Below are 20,222 nucleotides of genomic sequence, written 5' to 3' on the forward strand. Positions count from 1 at the left end.
TCATTTGGGCTTCTTGAAAATTAAAACCACATCATATCCAAAACTATTGATATGTAAATGAAAATATTAGATACTTGCAATAGACATATTTAATGGATAATTTGCATCTAAAATTATATTTGTATTTATGTATTTACATATATGATATATAAATATATACAACTTTAAGACTAAATAAGAAAGATAATCAAAGAAATATGACCTGTGTTTACCCAAACAGTAGCTGGTAATTTTGGAGTTGACCGTTTGACCTCTATTCGTCTCATTATGGTGAGGCTAATAGTACAGAGAGAAGAATATAAGACATCTTCTATAACATCTAACATAAAGTGACCATTCAATAATTTTCCAAGCATAAATAATTGTATAAAATCCTGTGCAAACTTTTATTAGTGTGTAAGATATACTATCAGAAATATCTTTTGTATTATGTAATAAATGTTTTTAATTGATAGTTGGTCAGCCAATGGTTATTATTGCATTCCTCATTATCTTAGATACAGTTAGGAATCATTTGCTGTGGCTAACAATATTGTTGAGTGACAAAACAGTTTTATGGGGTTCAGTTCATGCTCAGTCGTGTCCGACTCTTTGCGACCCCATGAATTGCAGCACACCAGGCCTCCCTGTCCATCACCAACTCCTGGATTTCACTCAGACTCACGTTCATCGAGTCAGTGATGCCATCCAGCCATCTCATCCTCTGTCGTCCCCTTCTCCTCCTGCTCCCAATCCCTCCCAGCATCAAAGTCTTTTCCAATGAGTCAAGTCTTCGCCTGAGGTGGCCAAAGTATGGGGTTAGTGTGATATATTCGATATTAAAGTGAAGTTGCTCAGTCATGTCCGACTCTTTGCGACCCCATGGACTGTAGCCTACCAGACTCCTCTGTCCATGGAATTTTCCAGGCAAGAACACTGGAGTGGGTTGCCATTTCCTTCTCCAGATATTCAGTATTACCAGTAGGAATTTTCTGAACATGTTACAGTTTAAATTTAAATGAGAAAATAATGTGTAAAATTCCTGACACCTAGGAATTCTGAAACAAGTATCAGTTCCTTTTTCTTCTTTTGGCTGTTATATCTAGTGAAAGTTTATTTAATAATTTACACTTTACGTTTCAATAGGATGAGCCTGCCTTGCTTTCGAATTTTAGAATTCAATGAAATACTGAAACATATAATGTTTTATATGTTTGAAAGACTATAAGTCTACCTTATATACTAAAGCTATTGGATTTTTACTACATTATTTATTATTTATTTAAATTTAATTTTTATTTTATATTAGAGTATAGTCGATTTACAATATTGTTTTAGTTTCAGGTGTACACTTTGCTGTTATTTTCAGCAGTGATTCATTTATACATATACATATGTCTATTGTTTTCCAGATTATTTTCCTATGTAGGTTTACAGAGTATTAAGTAGAGTTTCCAGTGCTATACAGTAGGTCTTTGTTGATTATTTTATGTGTAATAGTATGGATATGTTAATCCCAACCTGCTAGTTTATCCCTCCCCACCTTTCTATTTTGGTAGATTAGTGTGTTTTTGAAGTCTGTAAGTCTGTTTCTGTTTTGTAAGTTCATTTGTACCCTTTTTTAGGTTCCACATATAATTGATATGATACAATATTTGCCTTTCACTGTCTGATTTACTTCACTCTCTATGACTCATCTCTAGGTCCATCCATGTCTCTGCAAATGGCACAGTTTCATTCCTTTTTATGGTCGAGTAATATTCCATTGTTATATTCCATAATATTCCAGTAATATTCCATAATATTCCATTGTAATATTCCAAAGGATATATATATATCACATCTTTTTTATCTATTCCTCTGTTGATGGACATTGAGGTTGCTTCCATATCCTGGCTGTTGTAAATAGTGCTACAGTGAACACTGGAGTGCATGTATCTTTTTGAATTATACTTTTCTCTGGGTATATACCCAGGAGTGTGATTGGTAAGTCATATGGTATCTCTCTTTTTAGTTTTTTAAGGAACCTCCATACTGTTCTCCACAATGGCTGTATCAATTTACATTCTCACCAATGGTGTAAGAGGGTTCCATTTTCTCCACACCCTCTTGAGTATTTTGTTGTTTGTAGACTTTTTGATGGTGGACACTCTTACTAGTTTGAGGAGGTACCTCATTGTAATTTTGATTTGCATTTCTCTACCAATTAGTGAGGTTGAGCATCTTTTTTTGTGTTTTTTGGCCGTCTGTGTATCTTCTTTGGATAAATGTTTAGACGTTTTGTCCATTTTTTTGATTTTTAAAAAAATATTTAGCTTCATGAACTATTTGTATATTTTGGAAATTAATCCCTTGTCAGTCGCATTGTTTGCAACTATTTTCTCCCATTCTGAGGGTTGTCTTTTTTGTTTCATTTATGGTTTCCTTTGCTTTGCAAACATTTTTACATTTGGTTAGATCCTATTTGTTTATGTTTGTTTTTATTTTCATTACCCTAGGAGGCAGGTCCAGAAAGATCTTGCAGCAATAGATGTCAAAGGGTGTTCTGCCTATGTGTTCCTCTAAGAATTATATATTATCCTGCCTTACATTTAAGTCTTTAATCCACTATGAAGTTTATTTTTATGTATGGTATTAGAGAGTGTTCTAATTTCATTCTTTTACATGTAGCTATCCAGTTTTACCAGGATCACTTAATAAATAAGCTGTATTTTCTCCATTGTATATTCTTGCCTCCTTTGTTGTAGATTAATTGACCAAAGGTGTGAAAGTTTGTTTGGGGGCTTTTTATCTTGTTCCATTGATCTATATATCTGTCTTTGTGAGAGATCATACTGTTTTGATGATTGTAGCTTTGTAGTATAGTCTACAGTGAGGGAGCCTGATTCTTCCAGCTCTGTCTTTTCTTTCTCAAGATTGCTTTGGCTATTCAGGGTCTTTTATGTTTTGATACAAATTTGAAGATTTTTTTGTCCTAGATCTGCAAAAAAAAAAAAAATGCCATTTGTAATTTGATAGGAATTACATTGAAACTGTAGCTTACCTTGGGTAGTATAATCATTTTGACAGTATTGATTCTGCTAATCTAGGAACATGGTATATCTTTTTGTTTGTGTCATCTTATATTTCTTTTATCAGTATCTTAGAGTTTTTTGAGTACACATCTTTTGTGTCTCTAGGTAAGTTTATTCCTAAGTATTTTATTCTTTTTTAATGTGATGGTAAATAGGATAATTTATCTATTAAATCCTTAATTTCTCTTTCTGACCTTTCATTGTTAGTGTATAGAAATGCAACAGATTTCTATGTATTAAGCTAACAGGAAGCTAATACACTCATATTTGGTCTGTATCATTTGGAAGGAGGAACAGACATACTGTTTTATTGCATAGAATATCCTAATTTATGTGACTACTCTATATTTTTATAGCTTTCTGAATTTTCACATTTAGAGAAAAATGTATTAACATCTTTATCTATATATGATTGTAAACAAGTGCTAGTATTTGTTTAGAATAATTACAGTGTACTTGCTCTTGTACTTAGAAATATAATCTTTTTCATTATTGTCAAAGTGAAATTGAAAGTGAAAGTCACTCAGTTGTGTTCAACTCTTTGCAATCCCATGGAATGTACAGTCTGTGGAATTCTCTAGGCAAGAATACTGGAAGGGTAGCCATTCCCTTCTCCAGGGGAATCTTCTCAACTCAGGGATCGGACCCAGGTCTCCTGCATTGCAGGAGGATTCTTTACCAGCTGAGCCACCAGGGAAGCCCAAGAATACTGGAGTGGCTAAGTCTATACCTTCTCCAGGGGATCTTCCTGAGCCAGGAATTGAACCGAGTTTTCCTGCATTGCAGGCGGATTCTTTACCAGCTGAGCTACTAGCAAAGCCCATTTTCATTATTGTCAAATTTTGCTCATAAAATGCATTTGAACTACTTGCTTGCACATAGGCTAGTATAACATATTAAAAGAATGAATCAAAAGTAGTCATATCTGGGATTTGTGAGAATATTCTAGATAATATTCTACAGTAATATTTGTGTTGTTAAAAATTTTTTAATTGCAGGATAATAGATTTACAGTATTTTGTTGGTTTCAGCTGTGAATCAACATGAATCAGCCATAGGTATACATATGCCCCCTCCCTCTTGAACCTTCTTCCCACCTCCCACCCAATTCCAACCCTGTTCACTGTCACAGACTTCCTAATTTGAACTCCCTGCATCTTGCAGCAAATTTCCACTGGCTATCTGTTTTTATATTGTATGTTTCCATGCTATTCTCTCAATTTGTCCCACCCTCTTCTTCCCCAGCTGTGTCCACAAGTCTTTTCTCTGTGTCTGCATCTCCACTGTTGCCCTGCAAACAGGCTCATCAGTACTATCTTTCTAGATTCCATATACATGTGTTAATATATGATATTTGTTTTTCTCTTTCTGACTTATTTCACTCTGTATAACAGTCTCTAGGTTTATCCTGCTCATTAGGACTGAAAACCTGTGTTTTATAATCTCAATTCACTGGCTCAAGTCAGTTGTAAAATTATTATTTGTCCTCAGATTTTCAAAACTTGAACTACTACCAAAAGACTAAATATATACTCTGTATGCCCAAACTATGGTTTTTAAAGATAAGACAAAATAAAGGATTGTTCTTTCTAATGTATCATTTAGTTATGGATAGAAAACTAAAGCTTCATTTTCTAAAAAGTTTTTCTACTCAAAACCTGATGGAAAAACTTTTTTGGGAGACAAAATTTGCTATAGTTTTGCTAAGCCATTCCATGTTTCATGGAAAGAAAGATTTTTGTGAACTTCCTAAACCCTTTAGCAGAAATGTTGATTCAGTTTTGTGCCTCTTGATAAATAGGACCTAGAATAGGGCTTAGTAGATTGCTTCTGTTTTATTGGAAAGTGACAGGTATAAAAATCTAGTTGAAAATAGAAAAAAAACCTGTCAAAGGATATATACATATAACATATTGATAGATACTGATATAATTTTGCCTTTATTTCCCCGTGGGGCTAAAGTTTATTTGGAGGATCATTTTTCTCTGTATTATTGCTTCCAGTGCCCTGAAAAAGTGAAGTGAAAGTCTCAGTTGTGTCTGATTCTTTGCGACCCTATGGACTGTAGTCCATGGAATTCTCCAGGCCAGAATACTGGAGTGGGTAGCCTTTCCCTTCTCCAGGGGATCTTCCCAACCCAGGGATAGAACCCAGGTCTCCTTCTTTGCAGGCAGATTCTTTACCAGCTGAGACCCTCAAGGGAAGCCCTCCAGTGCCCTAGTAGTAAAAATTAGCCCAAGGTAAGGAAAGGTTTACCTCTCTAAGTGACCTTCCACCATTGATTAGGAAAGTCTAAATGAATGGTTTGAGTTATTGAGGAAGAAAAAAAATCCCTTTTTAGTAGGTATAATCATACAGATGTTCAGATCTTTAGCTTTGTAAAGAAAGAAAGACAGTGAAGTCGCTCAGTCGTGTCTGAATCTTTGCGACCTCATGAACTGTAGCCTACCAGGCTCCTCCATCCATGGGATTCTCCAAGCAAGAATACTGGAGTGGGTTGCCATTTCCTTCTCCAGGGGATCTTCCTGACCCAGAGATCAAACCCAGGTCTCCCACATTGCAGGCAGATGCTTTACCCTCTGAGCTACCAGGGAAGTGAAGTTATAAAAAATAAGATAAAAATTTTTAATCTCTGTGGATTCCATGGTCTTATCCATGTTTTACAAACTGAACTCATAAACAGCCTGCTGCTGCTGCTGCTGCTGCTAGGTCACTTCAGTCATGTCTGACTCTGTGTGACCCCATAGATGGTAGCCCACCAGGCTCCCCCATCCCTGGGATTCTGCAGGCAAGAACACTAGAGTGGGTTGCCATTTCCTTCTCCAATGCATGAAAGTGAAAAGTGAAATTGAAGTCGCTCAGTCATGTCCGACTCTTAGTGACCCCATGGACTTCAGCCCACCAGACTCCTCCGTCCATGGGATTCTCCAGGCAAGAGTACTGGAATGGGGTGCCATTGCCTTCTCTGCATAACAGCCTAGTATCTTGCAAATGCTCATACTAGGTCATCATTAAATGTTGTATGTTATGTGAGCACATTAACAGGAAGAGATAATAGCTCAGTTATTAATTTTGGTTTCAACTCAAGTAAATAATGTATGTATCAGTCCAAACCTTTCTGCAGTCATTTGTTTGTTAAATTGTTCTGTGTGACACAATGAAGTAAATAGCTTAAAGCTGACCTAGTTGTATGGGTTCATAGTAACAAAAACACAAAACACTTTATCCCAACTATCAATTCCATGATTTATTAGTGTAACTTTCACATTTCTCTTTGAAATTATAGAGAAAGGACAAGTCTGTATGTCTTGAAAATACTCTTTAATTTAGAATTTAATTTTAATAATGATACTTTTGTTTTTCAGTATTTACTAAAATGCTTTTGCTACAATACTTCTGAAACTTAGCTTCAAAATAATGCCATTGGCTAGTAAGATAGAAAAGGTAATAAAATAGAGACATTGCAGAAATACATTAATTTCATACAAATCATAGAATAATTTTTGAATGAATCATTTATAGGTATATCCCAAGGCACTATAAAATTCTACAATGAGACTTATTCTCAGATGAATCTTCACTCTTGGAAATTAAAGGCTACATTTCATTTTTCTCAATATAAATCAGAACTTAAGCAGGATTTATTGGCCTTCCCAGTTGCCAAAGTCTAGCAGTATCATTTCCATAAACTCACATAATGAAACTCTGTGATGCAGACTTCAGGCACACAGAGCCAACATGAGCCAAAAATGAGAGAATTTGAATCCACTTGATCACAGGTCTAGGCAGCACACAAATCTCTGTCCCCCTTACCCCTCACAATCTTTGAATATTATGAAATTGGGATTACATTATTTTGATCCTCTGAAAAGCAGTGTACAGTTGAAGAATTGAAGATTAAGAATTACAGCCTGATCTGAAGTTTTTAAAATGCTGTTGACGATTTGTCTTTCAGTGGTACTAAAAGGTATTTCCAGTGCTTTAGGATATAAGACCTTGAATTTTTGGAAAAAAAAGTGTGCTCTATTCACTTGTTTGCTGACTGAACAGAAATTGGCTGTGTGATGGACTCTTAAGTGCCCTTGACAATAAGCAGTGCATTTCTCATAGTTTTATCATGTTGTTTAGTTACAGATGAAGTCCCTTGTTCCACATTATGTAAATCAAAGTCATCTTGCAGCCTTATGCATTATGATATGATGTATTGTACATTTAGAAAAAGCACATAAAATCTCTTTCCCTCTACATCTGAATATACTTTATGCTCCATGATTCTTGGCCCTAAGGTAAAGATTTGATTTCATGTGGTTCTTTAGTTTTCTGGATTGCCATATTATTCAGTATCATCTGTTTTGGGTGTTTCTCTCTCCATTTGTTTTCTGGCAAAGGCAGTTGCAAAATAGGACTATCTCTTATTTATTACAATTCCCCAGGCTTCTTCATCACTGATCCTAGGCCCTTTACACATTACAGAGGTGATTTTATGTCATTCTCTTCTTGGCTTTCAGTGCAGAAGCCTTTTTGAACTTTATCTTTTTATTTCTCTTCCCAAGTGCTTGGCATGGGAGAAGCACCTAAGGAATCCTATTGTGTAGGCTGTGCACTGCACAACAGTAGGGGGAGGCATTTACATTGTTGTGATGTAAAGGGGCCATTAGTAAGCAGCGCACAACCTCTACAACTAGGCATGGTGTCCTTGTGATAAATTCGATTTCTAGATCATCCGTGTCTGGTCTTTTACTTATTACAAGAATATCAGCAAACCTTTTTCATTCCTCTTCATCTGTAATTATATTCAGTCTCTGGATATGTTGTACTACCAGGAGGTATATTTTTGTATATCGTTTGGTGTTGGTTTTGAGTCACAGAGTCCAGTGTGGACCAAGTGGAACACAAGAGGAGGTTCTTTTGGATTCTTTTTGATATGTGGAGAAGATTCTGTGTAGTATTCAGAATTAAAGGAAGAACAAAAGAACCAAACATCAAGAAAAATGGTGAAGAAACTCTTGAAGTCTCTGCCCAAGTTTGAATGATCCAGGGCCATTCACGCTTCCTTACTATACTGTCTACTTTAGATCTTCTGAAAAAGTGGTTTGGAGTTGAAGGGGGGTGTCCTGTATGTAAATTCTGTTATTTAAAGTCAGTGACCACTGTTTATAATAGCCAGGACATGGAAGCAACCTAGATGTCCTTTGGCAGACGAATGGATAAGAAAGCTGTGGGACATGTACACAATGAAATATTACTCAGCTATGGAGAATAATGCATTTGAACCAGTTCTAATGAGGTGGATGAAACTGGAGCCTATTATACAGAGTAACATAAGTTAGAAAGGAAAACACCAATACAGTATATTAATGCATATATATGGAATTTAGAAAGATGCTTAACGATGACCCTGTATGTGAGTCAGCAAAAGAGACACAGATGTAAAGAACAGTCTTTTGGATTCTGTAGGAGAAGGTGAGGGTGGGATGATTTGAGAGAATGGCCTTGAAACATGTATATTATCATATGTGAAACGGATCACCAGTCTAGGTTTGGTGCATGAGACCGGGTGCTCAGGGCCGGTGCACTGAGATGACCCTAAGGTATGGGATGGGGAGGGAGGTGATGGGGAACAAATGTACACCCATGGCTGATTCATGTCAATGTATGGCAAAAACTGCTACAATATTGTAAAGTAATTAACCTCCAATTAAAATAAATAAATTAAAAAAAAAAAGATTTATGAGCCAGAAAATAAATAAATAAATATAACCAGGAAATATGACATATTTGAAGGTAGCTTCCTGCTGGAAAGGTGCTGGGGTTGGGAATAGTTAAGGTTAGGTACTTTAGTGGCTGTCAAATAATCAAAGTGTTTTTTTTTTAAATGGTTATAACTAACAGCAATCTTGTTTTGCCCGGATTCTTAAGGTTTTCAGTTTTGTACCTTGAATATTCAAGGCAATGCCATCCATTAGTTTAACATGAAAGTTTAGGCTAGGATAGCTTGAGTAGTTACATTTATGGGATAAAATTTGAGTGTATCTTCCCTCATTTTTCTAGAGTTGTCATTCTAATTTTGGCATGTATTTTCAGAAAGATAATTTTTTTACTAAAATGGCATAAATTTTAAGACCCATCTGTGCTGATGGGCAATTTGATTATTTGTTTCAATTAAATTTCTCTCTCTTTTTTTTTGGGGGGGGGGCTATTTCCTTTCATTCAATTGGGACAGAACATTTTTAAGGCATATGCAAATGGAATTAATAGGATTATATATCTGTCATATATAAAGGAAAAGATTTTGTATAGAGTGAAGATTAACATATCAAGTTGTAATGGCCGATTTTTAATTATCCATGATGAATTAACTAGTTTATCAATAGGTTTATCAGAATAAAATCAATACCATTTGAGAAAAACATTAAGGTTTTTACAAATTAATGAAACCGTTTCTCTTGTTTAGAAATATACAATAAGCTGTAGGTAGCATAATGTAACGCTGCTGCTGCTGCTAAGTTGCTTCAGTCGTGTCCGACTCTGTGTGACCCCACAGATGGCAGCCCACCAGGCTCCTCTGTCCCTGGGATTCTGCAGGCAAGAATACTGGAGTGGGTTGCCATTTCCTTCTCCATGTAACACTACATTGCATATATTCCATTTTAGAGGATTTCTCACTTCCTTGCAGTCAGATGAGAGGTCTCTGTGGTAGGCTTTCTCTAGAGAAAAGATATCTGTGACTTGCATTATGAAAGCAGAGGCAGGAGAAAACCTGGTCACCAAAGCAAACCAAATCCAAATATTGACAGCTGGAGTTAAGTAAGGAAAGGAAGGGAGAAAGGGCAATGTACAATGGAGCTTCAGCCTCCAACTTCCTTGTCGTTGTTTTTGTCCAGTTGTTAATCATGTCCAACTCTTTGTGACCCAATGGAGTTCAGCATGACAGGCTTCCCTGTCCTTCACTATCTCCTGGAATTTGCTCAAACTTACGTCTATTAAGTCAGTAATGCCATCCAACCATCCCATCCTCTGTCACCCACTTCTCATCCTGCCCTCTGTCTTCACTAGCATCAGGGTCTTTTCCAGTGAGTCGGCTCTTTGCATCAGATGGCCAAAGTATTGGAACTTCAGCTTTAGCATCAATTCTTCCAGTTAATATTCAGGGTTGATTTCCTTTAGGATTGACTGGTTTGATCTCCTTGCTGTCCAAGGCACTCTTAAGAATCGTCTCTAGCACCACAGTTTGAAAGCATCGGTTCTTCGGCACTCAGCCTTCTTTATTGTCCATACATGATTACTGGAAAACCCATAGCTTTGACTAAACAGACCTTTGTCCTAGTGAAATGCTGGAGAAGTGTTCTTGGCAAAGAGACCAACAGGAATAATAACTCTTCAACTAATTATGAAGTAATTGCTGTGATAAAGTCTCATACTTGTTATTATTTTGTTATAATTGTAGAATAATGTATTTCTAATTAATGGGAATGATTTAAATAAATTGTGTTTATAGTAAGTCTGTATTGTCCTTTGTGTTAAAAATATGTTATTTAAGATTATTTTTTATCATCTTTATCAAGCCTTTACCTTTCTTGCCTTTACTCTAGTAATCAAGACTTGACTCTATATCTGTTTCATAAAATCATCTTTGTCAGACATTTGCCTCAGGTAATAATAAAAAATTCTAGTAATTAAGCTTTGATAATAAATTACTTCATTCTCTAATTCTGTCCTAGTCATGTCTAGTTAACACATTTTTTTCTGTCTCCTACCTTATAAGAGGAAAATGACAATATTGCACTAATCACTAATTTTTAAAATAATTTATAACTAATGTAATCCCTATTTGTAGAAATATATCTTTGAGAAAATAATGTATCAATTGAGGTCAATGTGAACGTTATACTGAGGTAGTTCAGTCTTTTAAAGAGTTTGGTAAAAGTAACTGCATCATATAAAATATAATATTAGAATAAAGCCTATGTATATTAAGATCTAATGTTAACAATAAATGTTTCAGTAAGCTTAATTACTATCTGGTAGGTCACAGATTGTGCCCTCTTCCTTTAATTTGTGATAATCTGTCTGAGTAAATAATCAGAAAATGTTCCCATCATCAACATCTAGGAATTGTAGAAACAGCATAATAAAAATCCTTCTACATGCACAGATGAGCCAAACACAAGAGGACTCTGGCAAAAAAAAAAAAAAAAAATGTAGTAAGCTTCTGAAGTAATGTGATAGCTGTCCTGGTAGGAGTTTGTTGGACTTAAAAATCGGGATTCTTGGGTTGAGCTCCCATATAGAGAAAAAAGTTTGTGCCTTTGTGAAGTGGGAACTGAAATGATTACAGACAGCCAGGACCCTTGAATACTTACACCCTTAATAAAATTTGGTCTGGTAAGTTTTGCAACAAGCCCAGGTTGTCAACAGGAAGGAAGCTTTCTTTCTGTTTTAACCATGAACCCATGTTAGGAGAAAATGGCTCCTGTGGGCATTCATTACCATGAATATAATCCAGCGTTGAAACACTTGGTGAAAGCATATGCAAAACTACTGTGAAGGGGCCCTCTTTTAACTCTGACCTCACAAGGTGTCCACAAAAAAAGTTCAACCAATGAGTTCAGAGTAGGATTCCCAAAGACCAGGTGACAACATATCCCATGGTTAGAGCCAAGGAGCATGAAAAAGAATATTTTGAAATACTGACAGAAGCTGTAAAAAAGCATGTTCACATGATTGAAAACACAAAAATTCAAAGTGTGAGAAAAAAGCTACTTTGAAAGAAAAGATAATTTGAAAATTGAGGAAAATAAAGCATAAAAATGTACTTAAAAATCTTAGTTTCTGAGTAGAAAAGCAGAGTAGATGCAGTTGAAGAGAGCACCAGTGGATTGGACAATAGATCTGAAGGATTATCCCAGAAGGCTGTACAGAGTGGTTAAGAGATGGAAATACAAAACAGTGACAGGTACTGACATCAAAATGAGAAGAATGAATATACATTTCAAGAAGTTCTAGGAAAAGAGCAGAGAGAATGTGAGAGGAATTAGGTAAATAAATAATGGTTATAATGTATATTTGTGAATCTTCAAATGGACGTACCAAGTAAAAAAGAAGATAAATAAAAACAAACTCGGTACCTAGACACATCTTAGTGGAACTGCAGAACTATTAATATTAAGATAGAAATCTTAAAATTAACCAGAAACAATGTTATATGTCAATGCTCAATTAAAAATTAATCAAAATCAAATGAAAGAAGAGCAAGTTGATTCAGTTCAGTTGCTCAGACGTGACTGACTCTTTGCAACCCCATGGACTGTAGCACACCAGGCCTCCCTGTCCATCACCAACTCCTGGAGTTTACTCAAACTCATGTCCATTGAGTCAGTGAGGCCTTCCAACCATCTCATCCCCAGTCATTCCCTTTTCCCCCCACCTTCAATCTTTCCCAGCATCAGGGTCTTTTCAAATGAGTCAGTTCTTCGCATCAATTGTCCAAAGTATTGGAGTTTCAGCTTCAACATCAGTCCTTCCAGTGAATATTCAGGACTGATTTCCTTTAGGATGGACTCCTTGCTGTCCAAGGGACTCTCAAGAGTCTTCTTCAACATCACAATTCAAAAGCATCAGTTCTTCGGCACTCAGCTTTCTTTATAGTCCAACCCTCACATGTATACATCACTGCTGGAAAAACATAGCCTTGACTAGACTGACCTTTGTTGGCAAAGTAATGTCTCTGCTTTTTAATATGCTGTCTAGGTTGGTCATAGCTTTTCTTCCAAGGAGCAAGCATCTTTTAATTTCATGGCTGTAGTTAGCATCTGCAGTGATTTTGGAGCCCCCCAAAATACAGTCTGTCACTGTTTCCACTGTTTCTCCATCTATTTGCCATGAAGTGATAAGACCGGATGCCATGATCTTAGTTTTCTGAATGTTGAGCTTTAAACCGACTTTTTCACTCTCCTCTTTCATTTTTATCAGGAGGCTGTTTTAGTTCTTCACTTTCTGCCATAAGGGTGCTATCATCTGCATATCTGAGGTTCTTGATATTTCTCCCAGCAATCTTGATTCCAGCTTGTGCTTCTTCCAGCCCAGCGTTTCTCATGATGTACTCTGCATAGAAGTTAAATAAGCAGGGTGACAGTATACAGCCTTGACATACTCCTTTTCTTATTTGGAACCAGTCTGTTGTTCCATGTCCAGTTCTAACTGTTGCTTCCTGACCTGCACACAGATTTCTCAAAGAGGCAGGTCAGGTGGTTTGGTATTCCTACCTCTTTCAGAATTTTCCACAGTTTGCTGTGATCCACACAGTTAAAGGCTTTGGCGTAGTCAATAAAGCAGAAGTAGATGTTTTTCTGTAACTGTCTTGCTTTTTCGATGATCCAACAGGTGTTGGCAATTGGATCTCTGGTTCCTCTGCCTTTTTAAAACCAGCTTGAACATCTGGAAGCTCACAGTTAATGTACTGTTGAAGCCTGGCTTGGAGAATTTTGAGCATTATTTTACTAGTGTGTGAGATGAGTGCAGTTGTGCAGTAGTGAGCATTCTTTGGCATTGCCTTTCTTTGGGATTGGAATGAAAACTGCAAGTTGATGACAGACTTCTTTTTATAAATGCTGGAATAAAATGAAATATCTTCAGTGTGTTGAGGGCTGATAAAGTCAGCCTACAGTTCTACAGTCACCGTACTCTTCCATTGTGAATAAATGCAGACTAATGAGAATTAAGGAAACAGTCTGGGACCATTTAGTAGTATTCATAGGTCCTCACACTTAAAAAATAACAGTCTCTCTAGAAAGCAATGATACAAGATATTGCTGAGAAAAGAAATTGCCAAATATATAGGTAAATCTAAACGAGTACTAGTGGTTTAGAAAAAACTGTCTAACTTGAGATGTCAAAAATTGAGATGGAGTTAAAGGCATACCTTGGAGATATTATAGATTTGGTTCCAGACCACTGCAACAAAGCAAGCCACATGAGTATTTTGATTTCCCAGTGCACACAGAAGTTATGTTTATAGTATTCTGTAGTCTATTACATATGCAATAGTATTATATCTAAAGGCTTCCCTTGTGGTTCAACTGGTAAAAAAATATCTGCCTGCAGTGCAGGTGACTTGGGTTTGATCCCTGGGATCGGACACAGTGTTTCAGGATTATATCAGGTAAAAGGTATAGTAATTTAATTATTCTCACATTTTCTTAGAATCAAAAATTAGTTAATCCTATTTTCAGTTTTATTAAATTATTGGAGATAAAGAGTGTCATTCACTTATTCATTATAACTGTTAAAAATAAGTCATATACTTTGTTGTGTGTGGAACAAACTATATTTTCTGTTTTTCTTTCTAGGAAAGATTTCTGTGTACACAAAGATGAACCATGTGATACTGTTGGTAAGTGTATGTAAAAATTTTTACACTTTAGAGGAGATCTGGGGAGCTTAAACACATCATTTGTTTAAATGTTAAATTATTTGAAAGTGCTAGTTATAGTGAAATATTTTTAGAATGTCAGTGATGTATGTTTTCAACCTATATGTTTAATTATTTGTTATCAATTCAATTATGAGTGAAACAACTTGAAGACATACGTGTACTATATAGCGGATAAAAGTTTAAATGATGCTTTAAAAATATCATGAGTTATTCTTTGTGTTTTTTTCTCAGAAATATGTACATGGATTCAATTAAATTATGTTATTATTCATAAACTGAGGCAAATATGTTAATGTTAGTAGAGTTGACTAATGGATTTATTTTTGAGATACATACATTTGAAGCTATTTGCAGACTGGGTGAAAGAAAGTCCATCTCATTTGCCCAACTAATGAGGATTTTCTGTACATAAAGTAGCGGATTTTCAATATTTTGTCTTGGATATCTAAAATCCCTAAGGCATAACTGTATAGCTAATAGAATATATAAACCACAGTTTTTAATTTTAAGAGAATGGCCACATTTATGCTAGTATAAATGCACGTATATAAATTGACTTATCCAAGCAAATGAAATTGTAGATAGGTAAAATTTTATAACTATATATATGTATAGTTTTAAGTCATATATCCAGACAGAGAGCTGAAACTATAGATAAATAAAATTATATAACTATTTATATATATGTTTAGTTTTAGGACACTGTATAGTTTTAATAAGGCATTGCTATTGGGTTATTGTTAAGGTACATTTAAGAGTTTGATCTGGTTTTGATTTATCATGTGGAGTTCATCGCTTTAATGTAATAAGTATTTTAATTTAGCCATCACTGAAGTATCATTTATGTCTTGTGAGGCAAACAATAAAAAAATGGGAAAAAGAGAATAAACTTTTTTTTTTAAGTATCAGTGGTACTGAAAAATATAATTTTAAGCAACTAGTTCTGTTAAGTTCTTACCAGCCTCCTCAGATGATTAAATCTGAGATAATAAGTGAAAAATAGTTATAATAGTATGAAGTGGAGGATGATGGAATCAAAGGAATATTTGATTCAGAAACGACTGGAAAAGTAAAACAAACTGGACACCTAAGGAAAAGCTGAATAGATCTAGGGATGATCTTCCTAATGTTAACTGACTAACTTGCTTCCTGCTGTTTTCTTGTCTTCTTGGCTGAATTTTCAGAAATTAAATCTTGATATATAGTTTTAATCTACCTAACCATGGAAGCATTTGATTTCTAAGAAAGCTTGTCTCAAAATAATTACCTTTTCCTCTACTTAACCAGCTATGTTGGCCCCAAAACCTTCTTGTAATATAGACAGATCAACTTTTTGCCTTATTAGAGCTGAGAAAAATCAGCAACTCAGGCAATATATTCCATAATTATTGTCTCTAACCACCTCTTTAAAGTATGTATACGTGGACTAAGAAAGCAGTTACTCATATGAGGAGAACCAATTTCTTTATGACTATGACTATGTTTTATATCTTGCTAAATCTGCTAATTGAAAGTAGCATGCATATTTATTCTGGGTTGAAGCCCATTTGGATAATGAGGAAGCTTGGTATACTTGGAATTATTAGTGTAATTAGAATATGTATGGTTTATCTGCAAAGTGATATAACCAGTTCCCAGCTCTGTTCACTTGTCCATTAAGAGCTTGATAAAAATTGGTTTTCAATATACCATATGATGTGAAAAATCTGATGCCCTTTCTGATATCCCCTTCTGTTTCTGAGTACATATATTTTCATGGTCTCCTCTGGCATTGCTAAATCCTAGCTTCCCCCTCTGTATCTTTCAGCATTTCTTTTTCTTATCCCACATATGAAATGGAGATCTTTGTTCATATTTAATCTTGAGCAGAGTAAAAATATGAGATTTTTTCCTCAGGGGATGTTAAGTGAGAAAACTTTTAACAACCAAATCAGAAGAGTAGTCTCTTCATCCCAATCCCTGTCCCCACATAAAATGTCTTTTCACATGAACCATGCTTCTGCCTAGAAACCTACACTGGTAAGATTTATAAAGACATTAGCGTGAAGTGGGTGTGGTTGTTGCCACCCTATCACTCATACATCCACCACTGTGCAGCTACAATGCCAGGTAGAAAAGGATACACTTCTGTGGATGGGTCATGATTCATATAGGCTGATCAGAGGGATCATTTCTGGGCCTCAGGCCTAAGCCAGTCAGCATATGGCCTTGCCATGGTTGGGACGTGTAACCTGTAACCTATGTCTGCCTCGTGAATCTGAAGAAAGGAACATTTTTCATGCCTGAAGCTTGGTCATATCTGTCCCACTGCATGTAAACAAGAAAGGATGCAACCCTGGTCAATATAGTCACAAAGGAAACTAGTCTTCAGATAAATATGAATTCATACACTGCACAATGGAGAGATGAAGGGTGTCTTTACCCTCAAGAACACTGTTGAATCATGCCATTCTCCTTGCCTTGGACCCAGTCTAGCCTTTGAGCTTCTGAATGTGTAAGCCAGTAAATATCCTTACTATGCTCAGATGCTCAGTCATATCTGACTCTCTGCTACACTGTGGACTGTAGCCCACCAGGCTCCCCTGTCCAGGGGATTTCCCAGGCAAGAATGTGAAAGGGTTGCTATTTTCTTCTCTTTCCAGAGATCGAACTATTTCTTTCCAGAGATCGAACCTGCGTCTCTCATACGTCCTGCATTGGCAGGCAGATTCTTAACCACCAGTGCCACCTGGGAAGCCCCAGATATCTCTTTCTATTTAAACCAATTTAAAGCTTTTCATTTCTGGAAATTGCAGCCTAAGGCATAGAGCTTCCATGATATTTATATATCCTTTTATTAGAGAAGAAGAATATGGGGCAATATTAATAATTCCCTCTCTTAAGGGAGTACTGATAAACTGCTCTGTAATTTGTAACCCAAATTAAATAAGCATGTGTAGCCTACTGGTCATCTTAACAGCTCTCAATCTCTAGCATAACAAAACAGAAGAGATATAGGTCTTAAATCAACTGAATATCTATTGATACACATTTGTAAATCTCTTCATGCACTATTATGAGTATTTTGGTTTTTTTTTAGGGAGGGTCAGATGCTTTCTTAAGTTTATATATGCCTTCTTCTTTTATCTATTTCTTATGTGAAGTCAGTTCATTTCACATTGGATACTAGAATGAAAATACTGAAAGAAAAGGAGAAAGGAAAGAAGTGGATTTAGTATTTATTGGTTTGGATAATATGGGCCTGAATGATTACCATGAAAATTTCCCCTGCTCTCCTAAATATATTGAGAGGGGAAGGACAGTAGTTAAAAACTTTGAATTCAGGTTATTAATTTTAATTGTATCTGGAAAGAAATGCCTATATTTTAAAAGCAGTGTGATGCTGATACTGCTCATTGTAACTTGAGAAACACTTCCATGGATATTTTCTCATTTATTTTCTGAAACTCTCTAGTTTTTTGTTTTGTTTTGTTTTTTTATCATTACTACTTTACAGTTGAAGAAAACTCTGAAACAGAACAGAGCATGGATGTTCAGGTCAGACATCTAGATTCAAATCAGTCTCTGCTGCTTTTTACAGGCATGAATGTGGGCACATTGTTTAACACCTTGAAGGTTTGAATTCCTCACTTTTAAATTACATTTCACAAAGACTGTATTACTGATTTCACAAAGACAGCTAGTTTTCAATCAGCACTCAGTAGGCACTAGTTCTATCACATCATTTTATTCCCTGTGGACAGGTTACACATTTGTCCAGCATCAGTGTTAGTAAAGGCCACACAGTTGAAATCCCTGTCTCAGATTTTTCTATCATGAGAGAGCTTTCCTTTATAGAATCATGCATCTGGGTTGTTGTTATCGTTCACTCAGTCGTGTCTGATTCTCTGCAACCCCGTTGACTGCAGCACGCCAGGCTTCCCTGTCCTTCACCATCTCCTGGAGCTTACTCAAACTCATGTGCATTGAGTCAGTGATGCCATTCAACCATTTGTCCTCTGTCATCCCCTTCTCCTCCTGCCCTTAATCTTTCCCAGCATCAGGGTCTTTCCAATGAGTTGGGCTCTTTGCATCAGGTGGCCGAAGTACTGGGGCTTCAGCTTCAGCATCAGTCCTTCCAATGAATATTCATGATTGATTTCCTGTAGGAATGCCTGCTTTGATCTCCTTACAAGGGACTCTCTCAAGCAAATTCTCCAACACCACAGTTCAAAAGCATCAATTCTTTGGCACTCAGCTTTCTTTATGGACCAACTCTCACATCCATACATGACTAATGGAAAAACCATAGCTTTAGCTAAATGGATCTTTGTTGGCAAAGTAATCTCTCTGCTTTTTAATACACTGTCTAGGTTTGTCATAGCTTTTCTTCCAGGAAGCAAGTGTACTTTAATACCATGGCTGGGTTACCATCTGCAGTGATTTTGGAGCCCAAGAAAATAAAGTCTGTCACTGTTTCCATTGTTTCCCCTGTATTTGCCATCAAGTGATGGGACTGGATGCCATGATCTTAGTTTTTTGAGTGTTGAATTTTAAGCCAGCTTCTTCATTCTCCTCTTGCACCTTTATCAAGAGGCTCTTTAGTTCCTCTTTGTTTTCTGCCATAAGGATGGTATCATCTGCATGCCTGAGTTATTGATATTTCTCCCAGCAATCTTGATTCCAGCTTGTGCTTCATCCAGCCCAGCATTTTGCAAGATGTACTCTGCATATACATTAAATAAGCAGGGTGACAGTATACAGCCTTGATGTATTGCTTTCCCAGTTTAGAACAAGTCAATGGATTTGTTCCATGTCCAGTTCTAATCATTGCTTCTTGACCTACTTACAGGTTTTTCAGGAGGCAGGTAGGGTGGTCTGGTATTCCCATATCTTGAAGTCAGTTTTCGACAGTTTGTTGTGATCTACACAGTCAAAGGTCTCAGTGTAGTCAATGAAGCAGAAGTAGATGTTTTCCTGGAATTCTTTTGCTTTTTCTGATCCAGCGGATGTTGGCAGTTTGATCTCTGGTTCTTCTGCCTTTTCTAAATCCAGCTTGAACATCTGGAAGTTCTCAGTTCATGTACTGTTGGAATCTAGCTTAGAAGATTTTGAGCCTGACAATGCTAGCATGTGGAATGAGTACAATTGTACAGTAGTTTGAGCATTCTTTGGCATTGCCCTTCTGTGCGATTGGAATGAAAACTGACCTTTTCCAGTCCTGTGGTCACTGCTGAGTTTTCCAGATTTCCTGGCGTATTGAGTGCAGCACTTTCACAGCATCATCTTTTAGCATTTGAAATAGTTCAGCTGGAATTCTGTCACCTCCACTAGCTCTGTTCATAGTGATGCTTCCTAAGACCCACTTGACTTTACACTCCAGGGTTTCTGGTTCTAAGTGAGTGATCACACCATTGTGGTTATCTGAGTCATTAAGACCTTTTTAGTTCTACTGTATCTTCTTGACCATTCTTCTTAATATCTTCTGCTTCTATTAGGTCCATACCATTTCTGTCCTTTATTGTGTCTATCTTTGCATGAAATGTTCCCTTGGTATCTCTAATTTTCTTGAAGAGCTTTCTAGTTATTCTATTCTATTTTCTATTTTCCCATTCTATTTTCCTCTATTTATTTGAATTGTTCACTTAGGAAGGCTTTCTTATGTCTCCTTGCTATTCTTTGGAATTCTGCTTTCAGATGAGTATATCTTTCCTTTTTCTCATTTGCCTTTCACTTTTCTTCTTTTCCCAGCTATT

At 36.2% G+C, this 20,222-nt stretch overlaps 1 protein-coding gene across 1 annotated transcript in view; it reads left to right on the plus strand.

Moving 5' to 3' along the window:
* ADAMTS19 (ADAM metallopeptidase with thrombospondin type 1 motif 19) overlaps window positions 1-20,222 on the plus strand; it is a 265,491-nt gene that overhangs the window by 73,240 nt on the left and 172,029 nt on the right. The window contains exon 7 of the mRNA XM_040241768.1: window positions 14,402-14,445. Coding sequence (XP_040097702.1) covers window positions 14,402-14,445 — 44 coding nt within the window. The remainder of the gene's footprint in view (window positions 1-14,401; window positions 14,446-20,222) is intronic.

This window comes from Oryx dammah, unplaced genomic scaffold (assembly GCF_014754425.2).
Source record: "Oryx dammah isolate SB20612 unplaced genomic scaffold, SCBI_Odam_1.1 HiC_scaffold_5, whole genome shotgun sequence".
Classification (NCBI taxonomy): Eukaryota; Metazoa; Chordata; class Mammalia; order Artiodactyla; family Bovidae; genus Oryx; species Oryx dammah.